The 13872-nt window shown below is 39.0% G+C and overlaps 1 protein-coding gene across 1 annotated transcript in view; it reads right to left on the bottom strand.

The window, feature by feature from the left end:
- Positions 1-10485, bottom strand: part of LOC139693688 (uncharacterized) — a gene marked incomplete at its 3' end in the record, with an annotated part of 305211 nt that extends 294726 nt beyond the window's left edge. The window contains exons 1-2 of the mRNA XM_071591931.1: positions 10237-10485; positions 275-404 (exon numbers count right to left, since the gene is read on the bottom strand). Coding sequence (XP_071448032.1) covers positions 275-404; positions 10237-10458 — 352 coding nt within the window. The remainder of the gene's footprint in view (positions 1-274; positions 405-10236) is intronic.
- Between the last annotated feature and the right edge of the window lie 3387 nt (positions 10486-13872).

Here is a 13872-nt window from a genome sequence, read left to right as displayed (position 1 = left end):
AATAGGGATATTTTCATAGTTTTACGACAAATTTATTTGAGTGTTCACGTTATTCAACCTTTTTTCCATTTTTCAAAAGCGTATTGAACTGGGTAAATAGGTATTTCTTACTTTTCTTAGTAAGACCCGCGCATCTGTTGACATTATTTGGAACGGAGCGATTCATGATATTTTCCCATCAAGACGGTGTTGGGGGTCGGCGGGGGTTTTCCGTGGATGTAAGAGGGAAGGGAGTTAGGAAACTGACAGTGAAGGGAAGGGGGAGAAGACGCACCTCCGCTCTCGGCCATCCCCCGCCTTTCTCGCCACGCTTTCCGCCTCATCTTCCTCCGACCAGAGTCTTGCTTGGTCAAGGAAGGAGCGCTGCCCACTCCCGTGGTACCCGATGAACCCGTATCAGCCTGCTGAAAGAAAAAGGGAGGAAAATGTAATGCTGGGCAATTGTGAAATATCCCGAAGGCGGGACTCAATTGGACACACCCTTCACACCCACACAATCCGTTAGAAATCACAGGAATAACCAATCATTAAGAACAAGCCATGCATTTACAGAAATACTTCAAATAATCCACCCAAAAGTCTTAAATTCATCAATATAATATTAGAATTACCAAAATATTATTTTTTTAAGGCTCTTTCACTTTGAAATTCGGCGCGCGTGTGCTCAAAATATGTTTCGGCGAATGAAAAATGTTTTAATGGATTATACAAATTTTTGTCATCTTCTTACGTAATGTGGACGAAATTAACAAAAGGACGCTCGAAAACTTTAATTTTACACAGATTGGTGCATCTTCCATATTGGAAACTTTTTTGCCAACAGAAATAAAGCTATTCATAAGGCCAATCAAATTGAAAACCTGGGAAGAGTTTCTTCAAATTGTTATAGTGCGTGCAGGTCAAAGAGCGAATACTGCAAATGGTGAAGATGAAAGGCCATTTACAACGTAGACGGGACTAATCGTGTGTAATAAACGGTCTCAAACTTACTCTCGTGTACAAAAAAAAAATGATTTCAATTGAATAATTGAATTGTTTTCAACAGTTAAATTGTAATATACGAAAAACTACACTCTGTTGATTCAAACACACTGCATTAAACTACTATAGAAATCTTACATGGATTAACAATTCACTGGCGTTGAAGAAGTGAAGACTGCTAAGGCCATGAACCATTTTGGATCAATCTCATCATTTCTTCTCGTTTGAAGCAACAAAATGGCGATTAAGGCACTGAAAAAGTCCGGGCTTACTCAAATGCGGGATACATTTAATTTTCGATGTCATCGGGGATGTAAAGCCATCAAATATCCAATCCAACCTAAATATTTAATGTAACACGGTCATTATTTAAGTTAACTATGGTATTAGAATTTCATTGATTATTAAACTGCAGCAAATTAATAAATTTAGATAAGTAGGGTATCGACAAAAATTTGTAACATTAATAGTATAATAATTAATTGATATGGTCTATCCAGAAATGTTGGTTTTTCATGGATAAATTTGGTTATTATTAATATTTCGGTGACTGACCAAATTTCTGCCATGGATACAAAATTGGTACCTGCTAAGCATGAGAGGAAGCTGCTGGAAGTATTATGAGGAGCATGCACATACATACTCTACTGCATGCTTTACAAATTCCTTCCCTTATTCCCAGACTATCCACATTATCCCACACCAATAATGGACATTGGATATATTACGTATACAGGTAGTTCGGCAGAAATAAATATATTTCAGAATTTAGCAAAATTTAGGAAAACATTAAAAGAAAATAAATTTACGAGAAGAAATCAAATTTGCCCGTTTCCACAGGTTTTTACCTGTGGAAACTTTCACATGTGGAAATGTCCACCTGTTTAAATCTGTGGAAAAGTGCAAATTTGTTTTTTTGCCATAATGACAAACTTCTGCTACATCTTTACTGAATCTATTGAAAATAAATGTAGTTATCTCTTAAATGAATATCTTCCTGCTGATTTAAATGAGCCAACAAACTCTGTATGCAATAAATTAAAATATCCTACGCATTACTTGAGTTATGGTTACCTCTAGCATCGCAAGTGTTCGAGGCTCAGGCCAAACGGGCCGATAGTAAATAACAGAATCAGTTTTCTTCTCTCATGCATAACGATGCCAGAGTGAATACAATATTGAAACCAAAATTGAAGCAAATACCAATGAAAATGACAACAAATTACAAGTTTTCACTGCTATGGAACAATTCAATCATAATATATTCTTCTGAAACCGTACCATAATTAGTCTGAAAGTGAAACTACGAGGGTCATCCGGAAAGTAGTACCCGTTCGTGAAATAAAGACACAAAAGTAAATATTAACAAACATAAAAAATTTTATTTGAAAGAGGATACTTTAAACTACTTCTCAACATAATCTCCAAGCAAATTAAGGCATTTGTCATAACGTGTGACAAGTTTCTGTATTCCTGCTGCATAGTCCTTCGCCGCCAGCTCATTGAGATACGCGAGGGACCCATCTTGCACAAATTTTTGCATAATGCAGATGGTGTTTAACAATTTCATGAACAATTGTTCGAGAAACATTGGGAAAATGCTCACAGATGTCATCAATTGTGACGCGCCGATCGTTCCTCACGAATTCGTCAACTGAGCTCACCAGTTGGTCTGTAATGACAGACGGTCTCTCCGAACGCTCATCGTCGTGTGTGTTCCCCCTCCCCATGTTGAAGTTGCGACACCACCGCCGAACAGACGACTCGTCCATTACATTGTCTCCATACACCTCCTTTAATTGGCGATGAATATCACATGGGCGAACGTTTCTTGCATTGAGGAATTTAATCACTGCCCTCACTTCACAACTGGCGGCGTTCTCAATTTTTTTAAACATTGTAAACAATCACAGAAACAACACAGGCAATGCTAGCGTCACGCAACTTGGCTCAGAGAAGGCAGACAAGCCACTGAAGCTATCTGACCTCGTCCAGCGGCTACTCGCGTCGTCAGCACTTCATGCGGCACGAACGGGTACTACTTTCCGGATGACCCTCGTAGCTTAGGTGAGACTGAGATAATTCTCATCTTAGTCTCACCGACCAATGCAGTGGGAGCTAATATTATTCCTCCCGAGGCTGCATAAAAGTCGTAAGATTTATTTTTATCGTGTAGACTGTCTCAACTGTAATCTTCCAGCTATCAGTGGCTACAAACCCATCATTGCCAATAATAGTTAGACCCTTCCTATTCGTTCATAAGAAATATATTACCAAAATAAATTTTCCATTCAGAAATACGATACTTCCGCGCTGGGTCACTCATTCAACACGAAGTTTCATCAAAACAAAGCTATACCTCGCTTCTCAAATTTTTCATGCGAAAATTTATAAATAATGCGTTTAATTCGCTTGAGCATTGTTTAAACGAATTCGACGTTTTGACCGTCTATTTTGTGTGTATTCATGATCAATGAATGAAAAAACTTGGTATTTTTTACAAAAATAAAACCTTTATTATTATACTACGCTTTAGACGCATAGGCGACATCAGATGATGTCACCCATACGTCAAAACCGTTAGTATAATAATAAAGTTTTTCTTTGTGCAAAAAAATACCCAGTTTATTTATTAACTGCGTATTGTTTCTGTAATGAAAACACATCACTAATGTTCACGTATTTTCCTGATTTAAGGTACGATGTCAGTATGAATCCTATGCATATGGTGTTGCATTATTACTTAGAATAGTTGATAGGTGAGATAAGAATATCGAAATAATAATATGAAATACGTATACTTTCTCCGACAGAAAGGGCAAGGATTGCTTCCCCATAGGGATGTTTAGGAGGTGTGTGTGTATGTGTGTGTCAGCGAGAGAGAGAATACATATAGAGAGCGCGTTGATCTGCACCGAGCAGGCGACCACCTCGGCGACTTGTCACCCTGGCGTCCAATAGCATAACCGCCTCCCCCCCGTGATTGGGAGAGCAGGGGCGGCAGCGATGGCCGTGTTCGCGATCCGCTCGCCCGGAGAAGGACAAGGGCGGGTGGAGCGGAGGTGGGTAAACGGTTTGAGGGCGAACCCTCCCGTCACCGTTCCTGAACGCCTTCCCTCTCCGTCGGGTGGGTAGGAGGGGGAAAGGAAGTGAGCCCCAAGGGTTAACATTAACGTGCACACGCCGTACACGCTCATGGGCACGAGATGGGTCGTGACTTGGTCCTCCCAGGGGGGGGGGAGAGGATGGCGGGGGAGACCGTACATGCGAGAGTGTTGAATGGAAATAGGGGGAGGTTGCAAGGGTAGAGGGAGGGAAGGTGGGGGGCTTCAGTGCGCACGTGCCTGCGGTGTTTTCTCTTTCGGCGGCAATTACGTCGCCCTTTGTCCGCCAGGAGATGAAAGATGGCGTACGGCGAAACGCTCCCATTTCTAAAAGATCTAACTTTCGTTTCTCATATTCCGATACGAAATATCGATCTCGAGCAAACCTCTCCGGGCTGTAAAAAACTTATTAAAGCGCTCTCAATATAATAAAGAAATTATTAACATTGCATATGCTGATTGCGTGTTTTTATTTTACGCCTTTTGTATGCACGATTCCCTAATATTACCTTTTTCACCCAATATCCGCACCAATTAATTATTAAGCGAATGTCCATACCAATAAAAAGTATTATCCGTAGCTAATTCAATTTTTTTTAAATAGACCACATAATTTTTAATTATATGATAACCACATAATGTCTCTTTAATATTTAATTATAAATTCAGCCTTGTCAATTGTACGTTACGCTGGTCAATTTTTCTATCTGTTCATTTTTACTTCCAGACAATTTTTTATCAACGATTTTTCATGCCTTGTTAGCTGATTGCTCTACTCGAAATTAACTCTTGTAGACTGAAATATTGCCTTTAAGAATGAAAAATAACATGCCGCTGCGCGAGTCTCATTTCGCTCCAATTGCAAACTAATTCACCAAAATAGACCGTAATGATTTGGAACTCCTTGTGCATTCGTTACCGTTTAGTCTTAGAGGTTTAGTTGTGTTGGTACTGGGAGGATGGGGAAAGGGCAAATGCAAAAGCACTTACGCTATGCATATAGTAATTAGGTGTAAGTAAGTGTACCTAGTAACCTTATGCGTGGTAGAAATTACCACATTGCATGTGAAAACCTAAGCTTACACACGGCAGTGTCAGAAATGTAACCAATTAAAACAACTAGGACTTCAAACTAAATAAGTACGAGTTCTACGATGTTTGTCCAGGAAGTTACTTACGTTTTGAAATAAAATATGAACCCAATGACAAGACAAAGTTTTATTATAAACATTTGAAAGGCACTTTATTAAATTATTTTTCTACATAGCCGCCATTCAAAATGAGGCATTTAAAATGATAAGGATTCACAATCTTTTCAATTACGTCTCTGAAGTTGTCTGCTGCCTTACGTTCCTAGGTGGACTTGTGTCTCCCCATTCTATAGGCTGCCTTCTTGTCTCAAAATTGACGTGCTTTACCAATATATCATCCCCACACGATATAAGAATGTGTTTCTACATTTTTCATGAGCTTGAGATGAGATGAAGGGATTTTTACATGAGTGTGCTGTGGGTGTAATTTTTCGTGTTGTTGTTTTGCATGTAGTATTGTTCCATTTTACGGTTGGTGACCTAACACCCCCCGCCACACGCCCTTGCGGCGGCTTGCGGGGTATTTTGTAGATGTAGATGAAGATGAGCTTCGAGGAAAATCAGCGATGCAGCAAGACAGTTTTTTTTTGTGGTCGTCCGTCAAGATTTTCGCTGCCCATCTGGCACAAAACTTATGATAGCCAAGCCTTTCCGCTGCATTTCATTCAGTAGACTTCGTGAAATCTGAAGAAAATAAAGCAATAGATCCGTAATCGTAAATAGGCGATTTTCAAGAATTTTTTCTTTGATTTTCACCGTCATTACATCTTTCACAAAGCAAGGTCGACCACTGGGGTCCTCACCGTGAACATTGGTGCGGCCATTTTCAAACTGAAAGCACTACTGCTTCACTGCGCCTTCGCTCGATATTCCGTTTTCACACACTTCACAAAGTTACCTATGAATTTAAATTGGCTTGTGATTTTTTGCCAGTAAAAACCAAATCACAGATCGTACTTCACAACTCGCGGTTTTCTATTGCAGCGCATATTTTAAAAGTTCCCATTGAGCAGAGTAGAATAACAGTCAGAAAACTATCACAGCGCGATACATACTGAGTGTAGGGAAGTTTAAACACCAAGGTGGTGGCTCGAAAACACCCACCGCCACGCTAGGCCGAAACGTAAGTTACTTTTTGGACTGTCTTCGTATAAAAATATTTTTGAGGCATGGATTCCGTGCGTCAATATGGTTTTACTGTCAACTTTTACATAGGTTTCAACTGGCGGGGAGGTTCTGTGTTCACGGAGGAAGCGTGGCAATACGTAATCAATCTATAGGAAACTCAGGTGATACTTATCCATTCATTTACTCTTGCAAACGTGACGAGAGCCATCGGCCATTACCGATAGTCAACAATTTATTGGAGAAATCTTCAGCAGATGGATCGTTCAGCAATGCAACTCTCATGTTTGTTGTCAGTTGAAGTTTCTTCATCTAGCGCCACAAATTTCATAATTTGAGGTAAGAGTTTATTTCATCGGCAGCAGTCGATCTTGGAATGACTGGCAGTGTTTGGCGGAAATCGGCAGACAATAAAATCAGTAAGCCACCAAAGCATCTCGAGTCATTGCGCAGATCTTTCAATGTCCGGTCAAGTGCTTCCAATGCGCGTTTGTGCGCCATGGTGCATTCATCGCATATAATTTTAGACGGCCAATTTAACACTGAGTGAGCCGTACGGCTTCCTTCGAACAATGTGGCCGCTATGACATAAGAAGCAACTGCCACCTCAATGTCCGATCTCGCATGAACAGTGTTCAAAAGCAATGATATCAGGATTGTCTTCCCTGTTCCACCAGGAGCATCCAGTAAAGATAAGCCACCATTTCCATCATCAATAGCCTTCATTAATGCATCATATACTTCCTTCTGTTGGGGGTTCAGCAGGGATATTCGTTTAAACTGATTGGTCTGATTCATGTCGATCATATTCACGTTTACGTTCCAATTCCCAATTAAACGCGTTGTTCATTCCTCGATCTGGTGCTGGCATTCCCAACTTCACTAATAAACTGCCGCACATGAGGTAACACATGCCCTCAATCAACAACAAAGCCTGGTTATGCATCTCCTCTTTTACCTCAATATCGAGATTTCTTGAAGTTACAGGAATTCGATGTAAAATGTCTCCGTACAAGTTATCCTCGTATTTGTTCCGCAGGTCACGTCGATTAGATGGGAAGCATGCCGGAAGGATGATAGCAAATAATGTGAGTATCTGACTTTGAGATAAAGAAAGAGTTGCTTCAGCTATTGTCGTGTCCCAATGATTATCACTTTCAAGTAAATTGAGCTCTTGACATGCACCACGAAATATTGGGGATACTATACCATTAACAGTTCGTAGTGATTCGAATGATGTTGGCCCTCTAACATTCATCAGTAACAACCGCAAATAAAAGCATTCATCTTTCTTTCGATGAAAGTTATAAATACGGCCAAGAGCATCAGTAGAACGCACATCCGGATGACCGGGAACCACGCCACCTTGCTGCCGACGTTGAAATTTCTTCGACGAAGCGATACGATACGATATTTTATGATACGATATTGCGATACGATACTGTAACGATACTGTAATGGGTATTCTGCTATTCTGGGTTGAGACGAATCCAAAAAAACAAATTACATTAAAATCGACGATACGATACGATATTTTACGATACGGTATTACGATATGATACTTCTACGATATTTTATTGGTTATCCTGCTATTCTGGGCTGATTTCAATCTAAAAAACCAAATATATTAAAATCGACGATACTATACGATATTTTATGATACGATACTTTTACGATATTTTAATGGTTATTCTGCTATTCTGGAATGAATCGTATCGAAGAAACCAAACATCATTAAAATCGGTTCAGCCGTTCTCGAGTTATGAATGGTGTAACTAACACGATTTACGACTTTCTTTTATACTATATATAGTATACTATATAGATTTTCAAAAATTGTATGCAGTATAGTACCCTAAACTTGGCTGGATCTTTATCGTTGTACGATATACCGTGGTGGCTTCGGTAGACCGACTGCGTGTGGATCATTCTGCAGTTCAATACTTCTCTCGCATTACAATGAGCGTCTGTGGGAGCGAAGTAATTTGAGATGGTTATTCCGCCGTCTCATGTACGCTTCGTTCATCCTTTCCCTTCCTGACCGTTGGCTTAGCGATCGTTAATGTTGTTTGCTACCCGTGACTGTTTACTCTCTCTTTTTCCGTTGCCACGACGGCGACGGTTGGTATGCTTTATTTTTTTACTATGTATTTTATTCTCGGCCGTGAAATAGAAATTTCCGGTCCTTCATGATGCGGAAGCCATCGTCATGGTTGAAGTCCTTCGTCCGTTCCTTTCTTCAAGTTTCTATAGATCCAAGAATTATGGAAGGGAAATAGAATTCTTTCTCCGCCGAAATCATTGCCTTTTCTTTTTAGAAACCTATTTCGTTCACCAATTCCGAGACACGTGCTCCCCAATTGGCTGTTATTTCTCAAAACATAGCACCACACGTCTGATATCTTTAATTCCAAGTTCTGACTTCTTTTGGTACGCGTGGTGTGTTTTCACACTTGTTTTGATATCTACTGCATCCATATCCAGCACTCGATTAAAGAACTCACAAGGACCGTGATGTGCATTTTTCTTCATTTATTTTCGCGAGCACAGCGATAAAATTCCACCGAAATCGAAAATGAATACTATTCCCAGAAAGTAGCCTTTATTTCAATTGCACCAAAATTTACCAGCGCTACTATTCTAGTCCCAAAAATAATTTAAAGAAAGACTTTTTATTCTGACTTTGAAAATAAATTGAAAGTTCTTGCCAAGAATTTTCCAGGGAAGAAATAGAATTCGCGCAATTGTACATGGGAATCAATGCATGTTGACGCAAGACAAGTCCTTCAATTTAATGTCCAGCAAATAAAACTTGAAAGCCCTTAATGTTGTTTTGTATAAATCTTCTGGGAGGGAATTGAATCAATGACATATGTTTATTTTTACCCATGAACGCGCCAAGCATACCTTACGGTATTCAGGCACGTATTTCTGAAGCAAGTTGAAAGTTTGCGGTTCAACTCTGAAAAATGGAGAACCCATTGAAATAAAAATTTGTGTTACTGAGCATTTGCATTGATGCATTCAGTAAAAATAGAAATTTAATCATGAATATATATGGAGGTTATAATCCTCTTCAATAGTTTTACCTAATTAGGGAGCAAAAGGGGAACCTCATCTTTCGAGTCAAGTGTTGGGAAAAGGTGATTTTCTCCAAATTAATGGGCACTCTGTAATCACGCAAACATTGAGTTACACTAATTTACTCACGCACATTTATCTGCCTGCATATTTTTCAATGTATAACATATTTCGGAAAAGATTAAAAATTTCACTCTTGCGTCCCGAGACAGTCTTGAGGAAAGAACAAAATCAAAAAAATTGGACGCCTACATACAATATTTTAAAAACATAACGATGACATTTTCAAAAGTAGAATAAGATAGGTGAATCTTAGTAATGAGACAAATTTTCGTGTTTAAATGATTCATAGGTATAATAATTTTTGTGGGCCAGCAAAAAACCCTCAACCTATGAATATCTACATAAATGAAAATAATCTCAATTGTGCTCACTACTTCAGGGTAAAGAGAAAAAATGTTCCAACACATGTGGATACGTTTATGTTACCAACTAAAAATATCAGACTGGAAAATTTTAAGTTGTTTTCAGACTTAAGCTTAGAAATTGCTAGCATTGCATCCACAATTTTGTATCTCGGAGGGATTACACAACCATTGTTTCTTGACAGACGCATTCCGGACCTCATCTTGATTTAAACTCCGGGTGCAGTTATTACATTTGATGAAATCCAATTTGACTTCCCAAGCATATATTCCTAAAGGATAGAGAGTTCCCAGTCCCCAAGTAAGAGAAGCGAACGAGTAGACCCGAGGAGGCCGGCCATAATCACGTTCGAATTGCAGCACCAATGATTGAACTCAATACTCGACCGTTGAACTCTCCCTCCCGACACGACGCTGGACTTCACTCACCTTCCCGTTCATATCCATGCTTCCTCTGCTCTGCACTGACCCGGACAGCGCCGCGTCCGCCGATGCCTGGGGGCCCGAAACGCTAGCCCCGTCCTTCTGGGATGTCGCTGTCTCGTCCGCGGACTCCGTCCTCGCCCTCCCGGGGGCTTTGGCGTCTTGATTGCCGCCGCCGCCCCCTTGGTCTGGGGCAGCCGTGAGTCCCGCCCAGCAGTCAGCCAGCATCTGGGCCTGAAGTCGGGGAAGGCCCGGAGCGACATGGGCTGGCGCTACCCCCCGGGCGTTGACCGTCGCCACCTTGGCACCCGCTTCGAGCAGCTCCAGGGCGCAGTCCCAAGCGACGGGGGACCTGGCGGCGCACAGGTGTAGCGGTGTATTGCCGAGGCCGGGAAGTGATGGGTCGCGAGAGTTGGCGGACGCCCCATACCTAATGTATTTAGGAGAGATGGGAAGAGAAGAAGAAACGTGATGTCCATAATTTGGATCAGAAAATTTTGGTGTGGTGAATGGGTGTTTGGGGGGGACTGCGACTGCTTTCGCTTTGCACGTCTGAAACGGGAGAACCATCATATAGCAATTACGTATGCATAAAACCGGTGTTCTATCCAGTGTTCTCGGAATTACTGGCGAAAGCTTAACCTTCCGGACTGATATGTCTTTGTATAATTTGTTCACCAATCAAAGACTTCGTCAGGTTAAAACAAATAGATAAACACGTACCCTTTAACGAGAAAACTCTGACTGAGATATTAATAAATAGGCTTCAGCGTACGTTGGATTTTCTTTACAGCCAGTTTTTTAGCCGTTTAAAAACATTCAAGAGAAAAATATTGCTCTCTATTCCTTGGTTAAATCATAAAATATGTGAATGAGGATTGAAAAATTTTAACGTGAATAAAGATTTGGTTACCTTGAGTTGATTCGGGAGCGTTTGGGGACCGAGTGGAAGGGGTCGATAATTTACATATCTCTCGTGTTAGTCCGTCGTTGACTGAATATATATATATATATATATATATATATATATATATATATATATATCACCGTTCGATTGGAAAGCAAGTTGCTTGTAACCCTCGTGCTCCAAAATCTTTTACTTCCAATCCTTAGAAATTTTTCAAACAATATTAAAACATTACAAATTAAAAAAAAAAAAAATATATATATATATATATATATATATATATATATATATATATATATATATATATACCAATAAAAAGCACATCAAGTGGAATAAACTACAAATTTTCTTGAAAGTTTGAAAAATTTCTAAGGATTGGAAGTAAAAGATTTTGGAACACGAGGGTTACAAGCAACTTGCTTTCCAATCGAACGGTGAGCTTCTCCAAATGGAAACCTCATTAGCTATCTCCATCGAATAACATTTGAAAAATATCTTATAAAGGTTTTTCAGAATGAAATGCATGGTCAAAAAGGAATAAACACTAGGATTAACCGTTTTAGCACGAAAGAGATATATTTTTCCTACACAAATCAACGTTTTACACATGACTTAGCGAGCGGCAAAATGAAAAATAGAGAAATAGACAGCAAGAGAAGGTAAATGGGACAAATAGGAGAAGTGAAGTAGGTTTTGAGAAATTAATACACACGTGATGTATGTGAAGGAGTAATTGATGCATATATATGGCATGCTTTTTACGGATGACAGAATTATAAGGATGACTTCTTTCGATAGAGTCACTTCTTTAGTATTGATCAACAAAAGAAAATTAATGATTCTATGCAACAAATATTCCCTGTAGCAAACATTAATTTTAAAAATTCACATTTAATTCAAATTAATTCTTCAGTATGTTCTTTGAGAAACTATAAAAAATTTGGTACAGAAAACACCAGGAAAACTTTTCAAATCGCATTCGTTCAATTATTTCTACACATAGTTCTGAGCAAATTTGACTGGTGAGCTTACTTATCCCTTTATTTTCCTTACCAAATACTTTTCTAAAATATAGCGGGTTAACTCGTTCCACTGCTTTTTAATTGAAATTACTTCTCAGTAGTTTTTAATTGAAATTAGTTCAACTCGACTGTTATAGAATCTATGGAGAAAAGTATGGCGTTCTCACAAAATGAGATAATTTTCTTCATCCGAGAAGAATTTACATTTGAAGATTCAAAGTCTCCAGTACAAAACATTCCAACGATGCTGGAATTTGCGACTCCTTTCCGCGGGGAAATTCTCAGAATAATTTCTAACTACAACGGGAAACTTTCGACGGAATTACGTATTTAAAAAAAAAAAACTTCGTATTTTAGCTGAGAATTAAAAATTGCCTCATGCTGGCATGCAAAGTAGCATCGTTTGGTACTCCCAAGGTTTTAATTGCAATTAATCCCTGCTCATATGCACATGGCGTAGGGAACTAAACCGGAATTTTGCCTATTATATTTCAAGAAGGGACATATTTTATAAATTCCTTTCCGCCAATGCAGACTAATGAATTTTCATAATCTGCGGTCACGCGAATTTGATCTTTCAACACTACGCCCTGAGAGAAAGAGAAAGTGAAGCGGGGGGGGGGGGCGATAAGAAGAAAGACATACGTTTGCAAGGATCTGTTAATCGGAAATTAGGGAACATAATTAAAATGAAATTAATTTTTGAGTTGATTGGATGAATTTTGGCACCTCCTCATTGAATAAGAAAATTTTAAGAATGGCATTTTCTGAATTATTTTTAACTAAAGTAGACGATTCACGGATTGGATATTTTGATATTCGAAAAGTGGACTTCTTGGAACAATTACGGTATTTTATGAAGTCAAAACTGCGCTAAGAAGTTTTTTCGTGAAATCTAGTGCAGAAAAAATCACTACGATTCTCCAAACATTGTTAACACACGAATTTTTTATTTAATTTCGACTCCCACCACATTCTCACACTTAGAGCGATGAAACTTACCGGAGGTGAAAACTTAAATAAAAATAACCAAATGAGTTGTGGGTAAGGTAGATTCGAAATTCACTGCAAATGAAATTTTAATAGTAATTACTCATCAATATCCCGCGGTACCGAGATTTATTTTTTTACGATGGCTGATGTATTAGTTACGGTACTTTAAATTAAAAGGCGTGTACATAAATTTAATTAATGTAATAACCCGGAGTGTAGTGGAAGTGATAAACTTGCGCTCATATTTAACGAATCGCGGGAACCTTGGTTAATCATTAAAAGAATTAAATCAAAATTCAGCCTCGAAAAAACACACAAGAACCACCCGGAGCAAAAATTACGCAAGGAAGTCAAATTAAAAAAAAAGGACATAAAAAACGAATCTTGACACTTCTCATGAGCTCTTGTGATCCAATTAAGTATGCAGATTCGCGACTCGTTCACGGGACGATGGGACGATGCGCCAATTTAAAGGGCGATGATGACGTGCAAGAAACTTTAAAACATGCCCTCCCTTAATTAATGCGGGGACATGCGGGGAGGAGTATTTAATATGACAAGTGGATATTTATGACGAATAAAAACGTTAATCAAGTTGAGGTTGATGAGAACGCGTAAAAATGTAAATATCTTCCGTGGTAAATCGATAAACCATGAAAGAAATTAAGTTTACATTTCTACGAAATGTGATTACCAGAAATATCATCATGGAGAAAATAC

Source organism: Hetaerina americana, unplaced genomic scaffold, assembly GCF_022747635.1.
Source record: "Hetaerina americana unplaced genomic scaffold, ioHetAmer1.1.p SCAF_5, whole genome shotgun sequence".
NCBI classification, from domain to species: domain Eukaryota; kingdom Metazoa; phylum Arthropoda; class Insecta; order Odonata; family Calopterygidae; genus Hetaerina; species Hetaerina americana.
The sequence above is the reverse complement of the archived record's forward strand: the minus strand, read 5'-3'. Positions and strand labels throughout refer to the sequence as shown.